Genomic DNA, 18,754 nt, shown 5'->3' on the forward strand with positions numbered 1-18,754 from the left:
ATGCCCGAAACAAGGTGATAACTTGGTGGCCTTTACACATTCTATTCAAAGTTTTCCCAAATTTATTCACAGGAGATGCTGAGAGCTCCATGGGAGAAATTAGAAAAGGCCCATTGCTGGCCACATGTAGATTCACCCTCAATTATAATAGCTATGGTTATTGAATACTTAATGTGTAATAGGGATTGTTTAATGCAATTTCACATATATTAATTCATGTCATCCTTATTAAAAAAAAACCCTGTGGAGTATTATAGTCCTCATCTTACAGTTGAGAAAACCAAAGCATAGAAATGTTAAGTAATTAAGTTAACATTTAAGGGCATTCAGGTAGCAAGTGGCAGAGGCAGAATTTGAAACCAAAGCTCTGCTTTAAACCAAGAAATTCAGCTTTGGCCCCAGACTTACATCCCCAGTCAGCAGAATGAAAGCTCTATAGTAGGAGCACTTTCAGCGCTTAGAGTGCGGTCTCTAAATACCATTCTTCACTAAGAACGATGGCCCATTAGGAAAATGGTTAATACTAAGTCTGGGACAGTAAGTGTACAAAGTGTGCCTGGGACATGTTGTTGTGCCAGAAAGAAAGGAAGCCATCAAAGATTATTGATCATTTCTAAAACACAAAGGAGCCCACCTGAAGGGGCTCCTGTTGCCAGAGGAGACAAACTGAGTATTAAAAAAAATAAATAATGGGGGAGGGAACAATGGGCTTATAATGATATTTGAAAAAATAAAGGAAGAAACTAACTAGTAATTAACCAGATGTGCCTGCTTTCATAGTCAGCTTAAGAAGCATTTACTGTTACTCAAGCATGCTACTCAGGGTTCTCATCTCCCCCTTCAAAACAAATTCTTTTCACCACACACCACTTACCCTGAGAAAAATTCTGCTAACTACAAATTTCTCTATCATATTTTATTTTTAATGATGCCTATCCCCCTTATAGACAGATGCTCAGGGAACTGTCTGGTAGTTTTGCACCATATCCAGCACTGAACAGAACAATATATTATTCCCATATAACCTCAGTTACTTAAAGACTTAAAACCTTTTTCTTAAAATAAAGGAGCAGCCTGACATCCTAAACTTTAAAAATTTTGTACACTTTGTTTTTATTTGATCTTACATTATGATGAACACATGACAGTATCAGATATATTTTAAAAGGGGTATCATACACTAACCCCTTTCGGTGAATTTCCATCAATTGACTCTGTCTCTGAAACACGATTAACTGATTCTCGTGTAAAACTGATGGACTTGGAAAATTTTTCATCTCTCGCCCCACAATCATCCAAGCTGCTTCTTCCTGGACTTCTATAAGAAACACATCATTATAGAAATATAACCAAGATCAATTTCATACAAATAAGTGATTTAGTCTCCCTACTGAGGTCTTCTCTATTATACAGCATTTTGACAACAAATGGTTTTTTGTAATGTAACAAATAAGTCCTACTTATAACAAGATCATCTTCTTAAACCACCTGCAAATGACTTTATTTCTGAAAATAAGATGTGCTCATATGAGACATTATAAATGTCAGAAACCATTAAAAAATTAACCAAATACCAGCAGCAATAACAGCAAGTAACCCAATGAATATTATAGCTTGTTTGAATTTCAGTTGGGGACCGCCACAAAGCTTTGAAAGGTACAGACTAGATGTTTGGGTTGGATGCCAGTCAGCACCAGGAGGCAGCTCTGGATTTCCTTTCTTCTGACTCAGTTCCAGCTGAGGTGGTGAGTCCCTCCCAGAAGGGGGTGCTCCTGATGTCTGAGCACAGACCCCATTGATCAGTCCATGCCCCTTTTCTTGTTCTTCTTGTTCCTAAGAACCAGGTTTAAGGAACAGCTTTCAAATGGTCATAGGAACACGACTACAACAAATGTCCTGGGACTTGCTTTTCCTCTTTCTGGGAAGAGCATAAAGAAAGGAAAATCTATTAAATATAAAAGAAGTACAACTGATCTAATTTTCAGGCCTTGAACTTACTGAGCAATTATTATTCCTATGTAATCATTGCTAGATAGAGACTTAAAGCTCTTCTAAAATAAAGTAGCAGCCTAACATCTTTAGCTAGATTATCCTGAGGAAGGAACAGAAAAGCCAAAGGGCCTTTCATCCCTATTCTACCCCACCCAAATAATACTTAGGTCTGCCACCAAGTCACTCCTGGCTAGGCAGAATGGCAAGACTGAGGGGGACCCAACAAGAAAAATGGCCCTTTGAGACTAGCCCAGCAGCTGAGTGTCTGCATCTGAGGATTTTAAGGATGGGAGTGAGTTGTGGAGAAATACAGAAAGGAAAAAGGAGGAGAGAGAGTGATGGAGAGATTGAAAATGAAGACAAAGAAAGTGGAACAGCTGAGGAAATAAAGGTTTGAGACAGATACACTTCTTTTGGAAATAGGAAGAAAGGGAAAAGGAAGAGAAGAGGAAATAAGAATCTGGCCACATTCTCTCTGAGAAAGCACTCAATTGCTAGAAGAAAGTTTTCTGGTGACCTCAAAAAGCTAGAACTTACAGTGTATAAAGCACTTGGTCAAAAATATTTATTCTCGGGCGCCTGGGTGGTTCAGTCTGTTGAGTGTCTGACCTGGGCTCGGGTCATGATCTCACGGTTCGTGGGTTCAAGCCCCGCATTGGGTTCTGTGCTGACAGCCTGGAGCCTGGAGCCTGCTTTAGATTCTGTCTCCCTCTCTCTCTGCCCCTCCCCCCACTCATGCTCTCTCTCTGTCTCAAAAATAAATGAACATTTAAAAAAAACTTTTTTTATGGGAATACAAGCTGGTGCAGCCACTCTGGAAAACAGTATGGAGGTTCCTCAAAAAACTAAAAATAGAACTACCCTACAACCCAGCAATTGCATTACTAGGCATTTATCCACAGGATACAGGTGTGCTGTTTCAAAGGGACACATGCACCCCTGTGTTTATAGCAGCACTATCAACAATAGCCAAAGTATGGAAAGAGCCCAAATGTCCATCGATGGATGAATGGATAAAGAAGATGTATACAATGGTGTATTACTCAGCAATCAAAAAGAATGAAATCTTGCCATTTGCAACTACATGGATGGAACTGGAGGGTATTATGCTAAGTGAAATTAGTCAGAGAAAGACAAAAATCATATGACTTCACTAATATGAGGACTTTAAGAACCAAGACAGATGAACATAAGGGAAGGGAAACAAAAATAATATAAAAACAGAGAAGGGGACAAAACCGAAGAGACTCATAAATATGGAGAACAAACTGAGGGCTAGGGGAGGGGTTGTGGGAGGGGGGATGGGCTAAATGGGTAAGGTGCATTAAGGAATCTACTCCTGAAATCATTGCTGCACTATATGCTAACTAACTTGGATGTAAATTAAAAAAAAATTAAATTAAAAAAAAATTTTTAATAAAAAAAATATTCTCTTCTTCACAAGAAACTCCTTGAGTTGGCAGGGACCTTGGAGATTATCTAGTTTAACTACCTCATTTCAGAGATGGGTAAAGTGAGAATCTGAAAGGCTAAGAGATTTGCTTGAGGTTGTGCAGATACTTGGTGGCCAAGTCCAGACAAGAATCCAGATCTTCTTTACCATAACCCAAGGCTCTCTACATTATGTCAACTGTTTTTCTACCCAGCCCCAGTACCTAAGAAACACTAGTAAACTTTACAAGGAGAGTAGTACAATGGAAATTTTTAACTTTACAGAAAACTAATAAAATATGCATGTGCAACCACGTAAAAAAGTCTAAAATATTGATGCTGAGCTGAAACAGTATAAAGAGGATCAGCATAACTAGAAGACTACCTAAAATAGAAGAAAAAAAAACTGTAAACATACTGAGACTTCTGAAAGGTTTCCATTTTTAACTTGCTATAGAATTTTTAAGAGTTTTATTAAGATATAACTCACATTCCATAAAATTCACCCCATTTAATGTGTACAATACAGTGGTTTATAGAGTTGTACAGCCACAACCACTATCTAGGTTTAGAGCATGTTCATCAACAAAAAGAAATCCTGTGCCTGTTAGTAATCACTCCCCATTCTCCCTTCCTCCCAGCCCTTGGTAAATACTAATCTACTTTCTGTCTCTATAGATGTGCTCATTCTGGATTCCATTTCACATAAATGGATTGTACAATACGTGGTCTTGGGTAACTCACTTCTTTCACTTGCTTCCGTCATTTATAATGTCTACTATAGAATTTTAATGTATTATCCTTAATTGTTTTTATTGCTATGACCTCAATTACCATTGGACAAAATGCACTTTTACTTGTGTAGGTTAATAAAAATATCCACTCTTCCAAAGAATCCCCATCAGTCAAAAATAATCTCATCTCTGAATTTATCATATTATCTATTGCTCCTTTTGGTCTTTGTCATTTTCAACCCTGTATTATAAGTATTTGCATTCTCCATAGTACTATCAGCTCCTTTCATTAATGCATTCAGTATTTATTGAGTGTCAACTACATGTCAAGCACTATGCTAGGGTTTCCTTGAGGAAACATCATACCATCTTTGTATCCCTCAAAATACCTACCAGCTAGTTTATTTTATTGTTATCTACAAGCTCAGAGATGTCACTAGGTACTTCTTCAGACCCTTAATAAAAAGTTTTACTAAAACTATACTTTAAGCAAACCCTAGATAACAGAGTTACAAAATTAACATTTCCTTGTATGTCCTATATTTGCTTACCAATTTAGCAAACTATTCAATGTCCTCACCTTTCACTTCATTCCACTACAAAGACCAAAGAGGCAAATTCCACCCAAGGACAATTTAATAGAAATTCTAAATTGGTAAAGTCTAAAATAATTCTGCTTTAATTAATGATTAATAAGTTGTGATAGTTAACATTTTGCTCTACCTTGGCTGCACAGTATCCTCGATTGACAAAGACAAGTTTTCCATCTCTTCAGCATTTAAGCCTAGCTCATTACCATAGTTCTGCTGGAGCAGCTGCCAGAATTCCTGTCTGGTCAAGCTCTAAAATGACACAAAAATTACACTGAATATTGGAAAATATAAGATACTACAACATAGTGATTCAAACATGAATTTTGAGGTCAAAATGACCTGTTGTGCAGATTCTAAATGTGAAAGTTTGGTAGTTATTTGGCCTTTTCAAATGACAGTTTTCTGCATGTATAAAAAATGGGTTAACAGGGGTGCCTGGGTGGCTCAATAGGTTTAGCGTCCTACTCTTGATTTCGGCTCAGGTTATGATCTCATAGTTCGTGAGACTGAGTCCCACCTCAGGCTCTGCACTGACAACATGGAACCTGCTTAGTATTCTCTCTCTCTCTGCCCCTCCCCTGCCCGTGCTCTCTCTCCTTCTCAAAATAAATAAATAAACATTTTTTAAAAACGGGTTAACAAAACTTACCTGACAGGGTTGATACTGGAAGTAGATAAAATGATGATTTTAAAGTGTATAACATAATAACTACTTAAATGAGAAGTAAGAGGTTTCAAATTGTCTCTTCATAAAATAATTTGTTCATAGTATTATTGGGCAATCACTAATCTGCAATTTAAATTCTACAATCCAGGGGCCCCTGAGTGGCTCAGTAGGTTAAGCGTCTGATTTCAGCTCAGGTCATGATCTCCCGGTTCATGAGTTCAAGCCCCACTTCCAGCTCTGTGCTGACATCTCAGAGCCTGGAGCCTGCTTTGGATTCTGTGTCTCCCTCTCTCTCTGCCCCTCCCCAACTTGTGCTTTGTCTCTCTCTGCCTCTCAAATTAAAAAAGAAATTTTCTTAAAAAAGAAATTTAAATTCTATAGCCCAATAAATAAATAAATAAATAAATAAATAAATAAATTCTACAATCCAACTGTCTACCATGACCACTGGATCAGCATTCAGTGTTCTAATCATCAACTCAAAACCATTCTCTTAATCCATAATGTATCTGAATATTTTGACCATTTTTAACACCTTATATATCAGTAAATTTTAAGTTATATTTTCCTACAATATAAAAGGCAACAGGATAGAATTCAGAGTATTTCCTTTAATTCATTTGTAAAAAAATCCATCTTGTTCTTTCTTTATAGGTAACATATCAGTGTTAAAATCATCTAAAACAATAAAGTCATGCATGCACTGTAGAGCAAAACAAAAACAATAATAATAAGATAACCAATGGTCTGATTTCTAGAAACATTTTAGGTGGTTAATTACATGATTAAGCACAGTAGAGGGAGGCAGCATAACACCTGAGGCAACTGTTGGCAAGACTATTTCTCATTCATTTAGCAAATATTTATTTAGAACCTCCAAACATGTATCACTGCACTACATGGCTAAGAATAAACATGATATATACAAGTTAAGCTCCTTGTTCTCAAACAACTTATAATATAGTTGAAGAACCATGGGAGACTCTTAAGTTAAATATGACAGGCTATAATATTAAGTACTAAAGTACTGATACAATCAACTTACTATAAAAGTCTAAAGGCAAGGGTGCCCGGGTGGCTCAGTCAGTTAAGCGTCTGACTTCAGTTCAGGTCATGATCTCATGGTTTGTGAGTTTGAGCCCTGCGTAGGGCTCTGTGCTGACAGCTCAGAGCCTGGAACCTGCTTCAGATTCTGTGTCTCCCTCTCTCTCTATCCCTCTCCAACTAATGCTCTGTCTCTCTGTCTCTCAAAAATAAATAAATGTAAAAAAAGATTTTTTTAAAGTCTAAAGGCAAGAAATATTACTGTGGATTAGCGTGATCAGATAAGGCTTCACATTGGCTAAATGTCTTCAGCAGAGCTGAAGGAAGGACATGAATGGGGAAAATGGAGAGAGGAGGAAATTTTGAGAGAGAGAAACCAACACACAAATACAAAATAAATACATAAAGAACATAGGTAATGTCTATTTTGCAGTCGGTTAATAGTTTATTGACCTAACTGGCGTAAAAAAAAAATTAAGTTGGAAAATAGAGATAAATATAGGGAGATTTAAGGGGGCCAAATATATGCCTTAAATTCCTCCCTGATATTCCCCTTGACAGATGCCACTTTCTTTTTTCTTTCTCCTTGTTTCTTCTCCATGTCTAGTGGCTATGGAATCTTTGTTACATTACACTAGATGACCTTCACTATATTTTACAGAACCTCGAAGAAATTAAGAAAAAAACTTCTGCATTTTAGACCACTAGTTTCCAATTTGCCATACCCAGACTGGTAAGATTCCACAAGAGTAGTTGATGAAAATTCAGACATTACTATCAATATTTCAAAAAATAAAAAGTATCCAAACAATTACCTACAATAAAGTTATTCAAGCTAAGTAAAATGTCAGGCCCCTTTGAGGCTGAATTACATTAGTCTAGAGCAGTTATTCAGGCTCATAAGAAACTCTCATTGCAAATAATGTTTGTCTAATAAACAATAATGTTCTAAGATTTTATTATTTAGTTATATACCATTTGCTTGGTGGACAAAGTCTTTGGAAGACTAGTGTCCACAAAAGAAAAATAAAAAGGATCACTAGTGGTAGAGAAAGTTAAGGAACTTGATTCTTGATCTTAACACATTTCTTTTCTGATTCCCACTCCAAAAAAGCCATTTGTGTACAGCAGTTAGCTCTAATAACTCAATCTTTCAAAGACATTATCTTTGAAATAGTTCTAGTGTCATAAGTGGATGGTTAACTTTATAAAGAGAAACAAGAAATATTTCAATATACTTGTGGAAGATTATTTTATAAAAACTTCTCTGAAATAATAAATATCAAACTATTCCAAAAACAGACTAAAAGAAGTAGATAAAACAATTATAAATATTCCTACAACTGAATGACATGAAACTTAGACATAAAATATTAACAATAAAAACACAATTTTACACAATTTTATTTGACTACATGAATGTTTTAAATACGTTATCAAAAACTATCTAGATGTGAATAGTTAATAGGGTAATTTCAATATACTTTTTCATTTCTGAGTTTATATATATATAGGAACTTCTATACAAAGTATAAAGTATTTATATATAAAGTATATGTTTACATATATAAATATAAATTTATAAAAATATAAAGTATATATATAAAGTATCTATGTATGTAAATTAGTGGAAAACAAAATAGAACGCATTTAATTCACCATCTTTTTTTAAGTTCACCATTTTATAGATCTGCTCATTTGTTAAAAACAAGTTTTTCCATAAAGTTGATCAGAAAAGACAAAAACGTGGTCATTTATTTATAGTCGTGTTGAATATTTAAACATTAAAACATATACCCAGACTGATATTCATAATTCTCTGAATAACAATAATTTTCTAAAGAGGTTGTTTTAAAAAACATCCTAAATTTTAACCAAAGGCTGACCACCTACCTGCAAACAATGAAGAGTCCTGGTTCAGCCTGCAGGCTACTTTAACAAAATAAAGATGAACCAAGCAGGAATCAGATACGACTCAAAAGTCAGAAGATCAATTTCTGGCCCAGAAAGCTTTGTATTCTAAGTATTCTGCAAAGTCTTTATCTGCAGCAGAGTTCCCAATATTTAATGACAACTACATAAAATCACTGTTTCAATCTTCTCTTTTTGTTATGAGAGGCTTTTCCTTATGAAAGACAAGTCCTACAGAGTTCAAAGCACATTATTTGTCACTTCCTGGTTTGTAGTATCAGCACTCTTTCCAAGGTTGCAGGTCAGAATGCAGAATTGGTAGTTACACCTCACTCTACAGGTTCCTAAGCCACTCCTACTAGAAGAGGATAGGTAAACAGGGTTTTATTAAAGGGACAGTTCTCAATTTCTTCTGTTCCACAGAAGATTAGAAACAATAAAATGCAAATGAAAATATCTTGCTTATGCTCAATTACTATGTCAATCTCATTTTATTTTATTTTTTAATTTTTTTTTCAACGTTTATTTATTTTTGGGACAGAGAGAGACAGAGCATGAACGGGGGAGGGGCAGAGAGAGAGGGAGACACAGAATCGGAAACAGGCTCCAGGCTCTGAGCCACCAGCCCAGAGCCCGACGCGGGGCTCAAACTCACGGACCGCGAGATCATGACCTGGCTGAAGTCGGACGCTTAACCGACTGCGCCACCCAGGCGCCCCGATGTCAATCTCATTTTAAGGATTAAATATATCAAGGGCTAAATTTCTTCCTCCATGCTATCGCTTTCTATTCATTTCTAGCAATGTCATTATTACTTCTTCATATGCCACTTCTTCAAGCACCTCATCAGACTCATGCATTAACCCTTTATCACTATCAAAGATTGAGTTCTTGAGTATTATAAATGGAACGCCAGGAAATGGCAAGAAGAGTGAGCTATTCAGGTCAAGCAATTCCAATAAGCCCTCAGCACATCATTCATCACTGAAAAGTTTACATCTTCATTACTCAATAGTTCTTTCCTTTAAAAATATTTTTTACTTTCTTCAGAATAATTTCCTGGCAGGGACCTGGGATATAATAAACACACAGAGAGTCTCATCTACCAATTCCAATTTCTTTCCTGAAGAAAAATGTTCCTCTAAATAAAAAATCACAGCTTGCCCGAATTTCTACCTAGGTATTCCATTTAATTTAGTAAGGTGTTAGACAACATCAAATGCTACTCAATGAACTGCAAGGATATCCTTTTGGGGGGTTGCTAAAACCTAATCATTTAATGCAACAGCAGAATGAGGCACCAGAGCAACACCGGAGAATAGCACGCCCTCAAACAAAGAAAGCACACATGGGGGATACAGTACACTGTCTAAAAATCAATGCTTTTGGCATGTTATGGAAATTCTCATGGGTTGCAATTACAGATAGATATCCTTACTCTATTATGGTAACCAAACTGCTATGAGAAAAATATACCTTAGCTATACTGTAAATGATCATATATACTAAGATCATATATACTTATATGCTAAATATAAAAATTCCTATAGTAAACCATCAGTAAGTATTCAGTAAATTTAGTAGGCTTACAAGGGAAAACAGAACCTAAGACTGAGCCCTAAGAAAGCCTGGCACACAAAGGAGTGGCCAGCAAAAAAAAAGAATGAAGGAAATACCAGACAGGTAAGAGGGAAGTCCAGAAGGAATGATGTCATGGAATTCAAGGAAAGGTGCTTCAAAATGGAGGGAGTGTGTCGTAGTGTGGAATGTTGCTGACAGATCAAGTACATGGAGAACATCCATGGCAAGTGCAAGCATGCCAAGGAAACAGCCTGGCAAGCCAGTTCACCAAGACTAGCAGGGGGAAGAAGGGAAGGGGGGGTGTGGAAGGAAGAGAAGGGAGAAGGAAAGAGTCAGTGGGGAAGAGGGAAGCAGCCAGGGCATGAGGGGCTTTGTATGCCATGCTGAGGAATATAGGGTTTACACTGTTAAAATATGAAAAGCCAGGGCACCTGGGTGGCTCAGTCGGGTTAAACATCAGACTTTGGCTCAGGTCATGATCTCGCGGTTCCTGAGTTTGAATCCCACATTGGGTTCTCTGCTGTCAGTGCACAGTCTGCTTCAGCTCCTCTGGCCCTCTCTCTCTCTCTCTCTCTCTCTCTCTCTCTCTCTCTCTCTCTGCTCCTCCCCAAGTCGTGGTCTCTCTCTCTCTCTCTCTCTCTCTCTCTCTCTCTCTGTCTCAAAAATAAACATTAAAAAAATTAAAATATAAAAAGCCACCTAATGGTTTCACATAGAAAAGTAAAAAGTTCAAACCTGTTTTTTGAAAGATACACTTTTAAAACCATTATCACTTTGGTAACAATCTAAAGGACAAATTACAGTGTTAAAAAGAGATATTTAGGAGACTATTGTAATGGCTCAAGGTAGAAATGATGAGGGCCCTGGTAAACAACACAACATGGTTGGGGAAGGAGAGGTAAGGAACAAGGATACATCCAGGTTTCTGGCTTGGGTGACCAGGTAGAAGGAGGTACACTTCACCAACTGAGGGAAAACAGGTGGAGGAGTTCTGCTAACCAACAAGGTAAAACAGAGGGAACAATATAAGAATACAAATACTTTTCCATTACCAGGCTATTATATAGAAAACATGACTAAAACAGTCAGCAATTTTACACTTATTTTTCCAGGCAGGTTTGAATGTTGTACTTAGATTTACAGCACTACTGGAAAACTTCTATATTTCCAAGTACAGGAATTCCAAAACAAGTGATCACTGGGGAGAGGCACGAGAAAGAATAAGGGGATTTGACAAGACTGAGGAGTCTGCAGGAGAAGGCTGGATGACACTCTTCCAAAAGGTCTCAGAATTTGACATTAACTTCCTAAACTGACCGCCTTTTGGAGAATGGCCCCAGCACTGTCAGTGGCCTGTAGTTGCACTCAGAGTGGCTAACTTTAACAAGCCACACTCACATACTGCATATACTCTGTCAGTGGTAAATGCACTAATGCACAACAGGGGGACAGTCCTTTCTAGTCACTGGAAATCTTTCATTCCGCCACACAGGGTGCTCAACACCTTTTAAGTCAGGTATTACTAATCAGAAATTTGCATGATAAGCATGGAATCAGAGCAAAGGTAGACAGTTTAAAGGACCAACTGTGATGTTGGTGTGGACTGATGATTCATCTCTGTACATTTCTCTAGTGATCTCAGTTGGCCTCTGTAACTCTATTTTTCTGTCCTAAGTTCTTGGCCTAAGTCCAGCCAACCCCCCTTCAGACTGACATATTTGTTCTTTATACATACTAATATAATCAACCGTTTTATTTATTTTTAAAATGTTTATCTTTGAGAGAGAGAGAGAGAGACAGAGAGAGAGAGAGAGACAGAGAGAGAGGAGGAGAGAGGATCCAAAGCAGGCTCTGCGCTGACAGCAGCAAGACCAATGCGGGGCTGGAACTCATGAACTGTGAGATCATGACCTAAGCGGAAGTCAGATGCTTAACCAACTGAGTCACTCAGGCACCCCCAACCATTTTAAATCCATTTTTCCCCAACACACCTGAGGAATAGGACACCCTTTTGTCATTCTCCTATTAGCAATTCCCAAAACAGACGCTGGAATGACATGAATCAAAATTTGGAGGGGGGGGGGGTCTGTGTATATCAGAAGAGCTCCTCTCATCACCTTACCCCTAGTTCTGACACATGCCCCTGCTTCTGACCTTAGGAAATAAGTCAGAAAGCCAGTCTGTCTCTTTAAGCCTTAGAATTTAAAATGAGTGCAAATTTTTGCTCTCAGAGGCTCTGGTTTTAAATAATCAGTCTCAAAATGTATTCTTAAATTTGCATGAAGAGCTAGCTTCATAGCAGCCCCCACATACTGGCAAGAGAGACCACCATTATCTCTCTGAGAGAAAAATAGTACAAAAAGAGCAATTTGACTCTATACACATCCTGCCTGTATTGGCAGGAACATGGAACATGAACACAAGGAACATGAAAGGATTAATATTGAGGCTTGAGCTTTAACCAAAAAAAACTTTTAACTTTTAAGCTTTGTTAGAAGTAATAACCTTATAGGGGTGCCTGGGTCTCAGTCAGCTGAGTATCCAACTTCGGCTCATGTCATGATCTCACAGCTTGTGGGTTCGACCCCTGCATCAGGCTCTGTGCTGACAGCTCAGAGCCTGGAGCCTGCTTCGGATTCTGTCTCCTCTGCCCCTCCCCCACTTGCACAGGCGTTCTCTCTCTCTCAAAAATAAATAAACATTAAAAAAAATTTCTTTAAGTAATAACCTTATATATTCATCCTGTTTTCTTGATAATTCAAGTATACAAAAGATAACGTTCCTTTGGCAACTGAGGATTCTTCAGTGTTTCCAAATAATCATTTGTTCTCATGTCACATAGAGGTTTAAAAAACTGAGTTAAGGCATACCTTGACTGTTGTTTCTGTAACCAAATGCCTGTTTTCTCCCCATCCTTTGCCTTTTCCTTGAGCAGAGAATTGTAAAAGTCTTGTTATTTTTTTTTTATTAAAAAAAATTTTTTTAATGTTTATTTTTGAAAGAGAGAGACAGAGCACGAGCAGGTGAGGGGCAGTGAGAGAGGGAGACACAGAATCTGAAACAGACTCTAGGCTCTGAGGTGTCAGCACAGAGCCCAACGCAGGGCTCGAACCCACAAATCACAAGATCATGACCTGAGCCGAAGTCTGACACTTAACCAGATTGAGCCACCCAGGCCCCCCAGAAACAGTCTTGTTATTTAAATGTAATGATCATCTGGAGTCAAAATCATTGAAGTTTTTTACTAAACTGAATCATTCAAAAAGTATTTATTGAGCATCTACTATGTATAATGTAACACTATAACTTATTGTCCACTCTTGAGAGTAAAGGGCATTATTGACAGAGTGCCAGACGATACTGAGTAAAACAAGATGTATGCCAAAGTTCTATAGTGAATACTGACCTGGTCACTATGAACAATGAACACTATGAACAATGAACAAGACAGACATGGTCCTTATCTTCAGGGAGTTTATAGTCAAGCAAGGAGAACAGAAGTAGAACACAGAATTATATGTATAGTGAACTTTACAAAGGAAAATTGCAAGACGTTATAGAAAGGTAAAGGAATGGACTTGACTTGGTCTCATTAATGAGTTCCATTTCAACCTAGGGGCGGGAAAGAAGCAGGCACAAAGACCATGCTTGAACACCTACTGTAGGGGGAGCAGGGGAGAAAGGCAGAACATTTAAGAATGGGGAGGGTATGTTGAGATGAAGCTGGAATGGTGGGCTGGGGCGTGATCATGGGGTCCCTAGATAAAATTTTAGATTTTCCAAGGGAAAATTTAGATTATTCCAAGGGAAATGGGTATTAAGCAGGAAGCTAATATTGGTAGGCATACATTTTAAAAAAGATAAATTTGGCTGTAGTATTGTTCAGAGGTCAAAAACTTCCTGTGAAAGGCCATACGGTAAATATTTTAGGCTTTGTAGACCAGTCTCTTGCAAATACTCAACTCTGCTGCTGCAGTGTGAAAGCATCCATATAATAAATAAACAAAAAAATGTGGCTATGTTTCAGTAAAATTTTATTAATGGACAAGGAAATGTGAATTTCATATAATTGTGCCATGAAATATTATTCTTCTTTTGATTTTTTTAAAACCAACTTAAAAAGGTAAGCCATTCCTACTTTGTGGACTATACAAAAACAGATGGCAAGATTGTTTGGCTCTGAAATAGAACATGGAAGGGGTAGGAGCTTTAAACAAAATAGCTGAGGATGGGGAAAGGCCTACAGTATTATCTTAAACCATGGTTGCACACTTCTTCACAAAAGACAGAAACCACCAATTGTTTGTATGAAAGAATGGAGCTGCCACTGTCTATTGGCCCCACAAATCGCAGATACTCAACGTGCTGTCTATAAAAATGGTGCTGGGGAGCCCGGGTCATCATCTAATGGGTAATCATCTGACTTTAGCTCAGGTCATGATCCCACTGTACATGAGTTCAAGTCCTACCTCAGGCTCTGTGCTGACAGCTCAGAGCCTGAAGCCTGCTTGAAATTCTGTGTCTCCCTTTCTCTTTGCCCCTACCCCGCTCATACTCTGTTTCTCTCTCAAAAATAAATAAGCATTAAAAAAAAATTTAGGAAAAGGTGCTAAGCTCAAAGGTTGTGAACTAAGCTGAAGTGCTATAAATTACTGCATGACTAACCATAGTGACAGGTTAAACACATGTCTACACACTGAGGATTTATGTTAAGCTAAGTCAAATATCTGAAATAAACTGTTCTTTCTGAAGCAATACATCAGATGAAGCTTATGAATGAAAAAAATGTACTTTTAAAAGCATTCTTTCTGAAAGGCATCGTATTTGCCTCTAGCTATTTTCCTTTTTTGTGGATTTATTTTACTGGAGAAATCAATAAAACACACAGAACACACACACACACACACACACAATTTAAAAATCATTTTGTTGTATTTACCTTAATCTTTTTTCTAGATTAGTTTGCTTTGTTTTTAAGGCCTTGTCATGTAAGAAGTAAAACTAAGTAAGACATACTTACTCTCAGATCCCCAGTCACAAGTAAACATAAATATAATATTCTGAATTTAAATTCTCTAAAAATATTTTGTAATTAATTTTTTTTTCATTTTACATATTTGAGAGAGGGTATACAAGGGAGAGAGGGGCAGAGGGAAAGAGAAAGAAAATCTTAAGCAGGCAACACGCTCAGCACAGAGCCCAACACAGGGGTCAATACCACAACCTTGGGATCATGACCTGAACTGAAATCAAGAGTCACATGCTCAACCGACTTAGTCACCCAAGTGCCCCTAAAAATATTTTGGGGGAAAGAAAAATATATATATATGTGTGTGTGTATATGTGCATAATATATATATAAAATGTATTATTCAAATGGTTAGGTTTTTTATAGAATTTTGTAGTTATACTGTATATTTTATGGATTTTGCTTTTTTGAAGGAATAGTATTATGAAAGTTCAAGAAATCTAACCAATGCGGCTTTATCACTTTCAAAAACTAGAAGGCAACTGAAGTGTGTAAAAATTGCAGACAATACTAAAACTATACCAAGCACTTAGCATTATGCCTGACAACTAACACCTCATAACTGAGAATTGCTACAATTGTTACAGATATTAGTATGTTTTAAAAAACTGTTTTTCAAAGATCACTAGGAAAATACAGGAAGGGTGGTTTTGGTTTTGTTTTCTAGTTCCTTTTCCAGGTGAATTCCACAATGTTTAAAATTTTAGTGAGGTCAGTTTTATTTTTTATTTTTTTTTAATTATTTAATGTTTATTTTTGAGAGAGACAGAGACAGAATGTGAATGGGGGAGGAACATAGAGACAGGGAGACACAGAATCCAAAGCAGGTTCCAGGCTCCAAGAGCTCAGTGCAGAGCCGGACACGGGGCTCAAACCCACAAACCCAAAAGTGAGATCATGACTGAGCCGAAGTCAGACGCTTAACTGACTGAGCCACCCAGGAGCCCCCATGGTGAGGGCAGTTTTAAAAGTGAGATCTCATCTCCAACTTCAGTTGGAGTTTAAGTTCTGTATTGTATTTAACACACAATATGCTTAAACATTGATTTTGTTTTAGTATACAGCAGAAATGGTTACCATTCTGTTTATTAAAATGAGGGTATGGTATCCAATCAAGATAGTCACAAGTTCAACGTGAAAGAACCAAATAATCCAAAGATATAAATTAAAGCAAAACTACAATAAAGATGGTGACACTCCTTTTGTACACATCAAGAACACAGGTGACATCAGGATCTTTTCAAAGAGGTTTACATTTTACTCCCACCCAGTAATGCTTTAGTGGCCTTAAAAGTACCATGGAATTACCTTTCTTCCTCCCACTTCAAAGAGCTTTTTAAATTTTTTTTCATTAAAGTTCGAATCTGTTTCTTCCTTGGCTCATCTGTAAACCTAAACTTTATCACTTCTCTGGAGTTGCTTGTTTTCATAAGGATGTATCTCAACTTTCTCACCTATAAGTGCAAATGGGATGTGGGGAGGATGCTCAGATCCAGCACATAACCAAATGCAGGCTGCAATAGCAGTCTTTGGCTCCTTATTAAAATGAGGGATGCAACTGGGGGATTGCCAAAAAACTCAGAAAACTTGGCATTGGAGGGTAGCATTAGACAGGTCTCTAGGGCAACACTGTCGTTTTCAGCCCATACCAGCAAGAGCAGCCCACTGTAATTATAACAATATAACCGAACATGGCGGGCCTAACATAGGGGAAACAGGCTTTCTGCAGCACAACGCTGAAAGGGCAACGCAGAGCTGTAGGGCAGGAAGTCTTTGTGCAGCTGCCCCATACTCCTGCAGGTGGCTGCCGCACACCACCAGACCAGGCATCCATGGGCCGCCACCCCTAGCATTGCCCAGGCCAAGAACATGGGTGCAGGGCTCTGGGGAGCCTGGGTGCCCAAACACCAGAAAACACTCATGGGGACGAGGCGAGCTTGCACATGGTGCTTCACTGCCAGTCTTGTCTATTCACTTAAGGAGGGAGGAGGGGCTGGGCTCGGCAAGCTCCCCACCCTCACCCGTGTCTCTCCTCTCTGCTCCAACTGGGGACTTCCAGGCCACTTCTCCGTGTCCCCAGGACTCTGAGAAAGTGAAAGCAGCCAAGTGGGGCACTGTTTGGTAGACCGCAACTTCAGCAGCTGCCCCAAAGTTCGAAAACCATTCAACCATAAGAGCCACAAAGGCCACAATGTGTCCACCCCAGTGAGTGGCTTAGCTGGAGAGTGGGGAGGAGAGGAGGTAAAGTTCTGGCCTCCAATGTTTAAGCTTCAGCTGCAAAGAAGCCTTTCTTACCAGCTAGGAATCTCTACACCACCCCCCAAGCCATTTTTTTAAAATGACGGATTTATTGAGCTATAATTCACATATCATAAAATTTACTTTAAATGTACAATTGAGAAGTTTTTAGCATATCCTGAGCTGTACAATTATCACCACTAAGTCTAGAACATTTTCATACACCCAAAAGATACCCAAATCCATTAGCAGTCACTTTTCATTTCTCCCTCCTCCTGGAAACAAACTTACTCTCTACTTCTATGACTTTGCCTATACTGGACATTTCATAAAAGCAGGATCATGCAATATATGTTATTTGGGGACTGGCTTTTTTCACGTAGCATAATGTTTCAAGGATCATCTATGTTGTAACATGTATCATTACTTCCCTCATTTGTATTGATGAATAATACTCTATTTTGTGAATAGACACTCTGTTTACCCATTCATCAGTTGATGAACATTTAGGATATTTCCACTTCTTGGCTTTGTGAATAATGCTAAGAACCTTCAAGTGCAAGTTTCTGTGTGAATATATGCTTTCAATTCTCATGCATAAAAACCTAGGAGTGGAATTGCTGGGTCATGCAAAAACTATGTCTAACATAAAAACTGCCAAACTATTTTTTCAAAGTTTTCAAAATTTTAGAACCCCACCAGCAATGTATGAGGGCTCTAGTTTCTCCACATCCTTAACTGTTGTCAAGGTCTGCTTTTTATTTTAGCTGTCCCAATGAATGTGAAGTAGTACCTTGGTGTGGTTTTATGTTTCCCGAATGGCTAATGACATTGTGCATCTTTGCATGCACTTACTCGCCATTTGTAGATCTTTGCAGAAATGACTATTCAAATCCTTTGCCCATTTTCTTAATAGGTTGTCTTTTTGTTGTTGTTGAGTTGTAATAGTTCCTTCTATGTTCTAGATATGAATGCCTTATCAGAAACATAACTTGCAAATATTTTCTCCTAGTCCTTGAGTTGTCTTTTCACTTTCTTGATGGATACATTCAAGTGTAAAAGTTCTGAATTAAAGTCCAATTTATTTTTTTGTCACTTGAGGTTTTGGTATCATATCTAAGAAACAACTATCTAACCCAAAAGTCATAAAGATTCACAGCTACAGTTTCTTCTGAGAGTTTTATACTTTAAGATCTTACATTTAAGTCTGTGATCCATTTTGACTTAATTATTGTATACCATCTAAAGTAGGAATCAAAATTCATTCTTTAGTATGTGCTATCTAGTTGTGCCAGCACCATTTGGTGAAAAGACTTCTTTCCCTGTTGAATTATTTTGGCACCCTTGTCAAAAATCAATTTAAGGCTGGTAAGTGTAAGATTTTATTTCTGGACTCTCCATTCTATTCCATTAATGTATATGTCTAGACTGACACCAGTAAACTTACTGCCTTGATTATTGCAGCTTTACAGTAAACATCAAAAAAAAAAAAAGTGCAAGTCTTCCAATGTTATGGACTGAATTGCATTCTCCT

General features: G+C 37.8%; 1 protein-coding gene across 1 annotated transcript in view; it reads right to left on the bottom strand.

The window, feature by feature from the left end:
* The window catches only part of GRAMD1C (GRAM domain containing 1C), a 101,419-nt gene that overhangs the window by 29,168 nt on the left and 53,497 nt on the right, over nucleotides 1-18,754 (bottom strand). Inside the window, exons 7-8 of the mRNA XM_047099880.1 lie at nucleotides 4,881-4,999; nucleotides 1,186-1,318 (exon numbers count right to left, since the gene is read on the bottom strand). Of these exons, the coding sequence (XP_046955836.1) occupies nucleotides 1,186-1,318; nucleotides 4,881-4,999 (252 nt within the window). The remainder of the gene's footprint in view (nucleotides 1-1,185; nucleotides 1,319-4,880; nucleotides 5,000-18,754) is intronic.

Source organism: Lynx rufus, unplaced genomic scaffold, assembly GCF_022079265.1.
Source record: "Lynx rufus isolate CCGP_SWC_20201006 ecotype Redwood Valley unplaced genomic scaffold, mLynRuf1.p SCAF_5, whole genome shotgun sequence".
Lineage (NCBI taxonomy): Eukaryota > Metazoa > Chordata > Mammalia > Carnivora > Felidae > Lynx > Lynx rufus.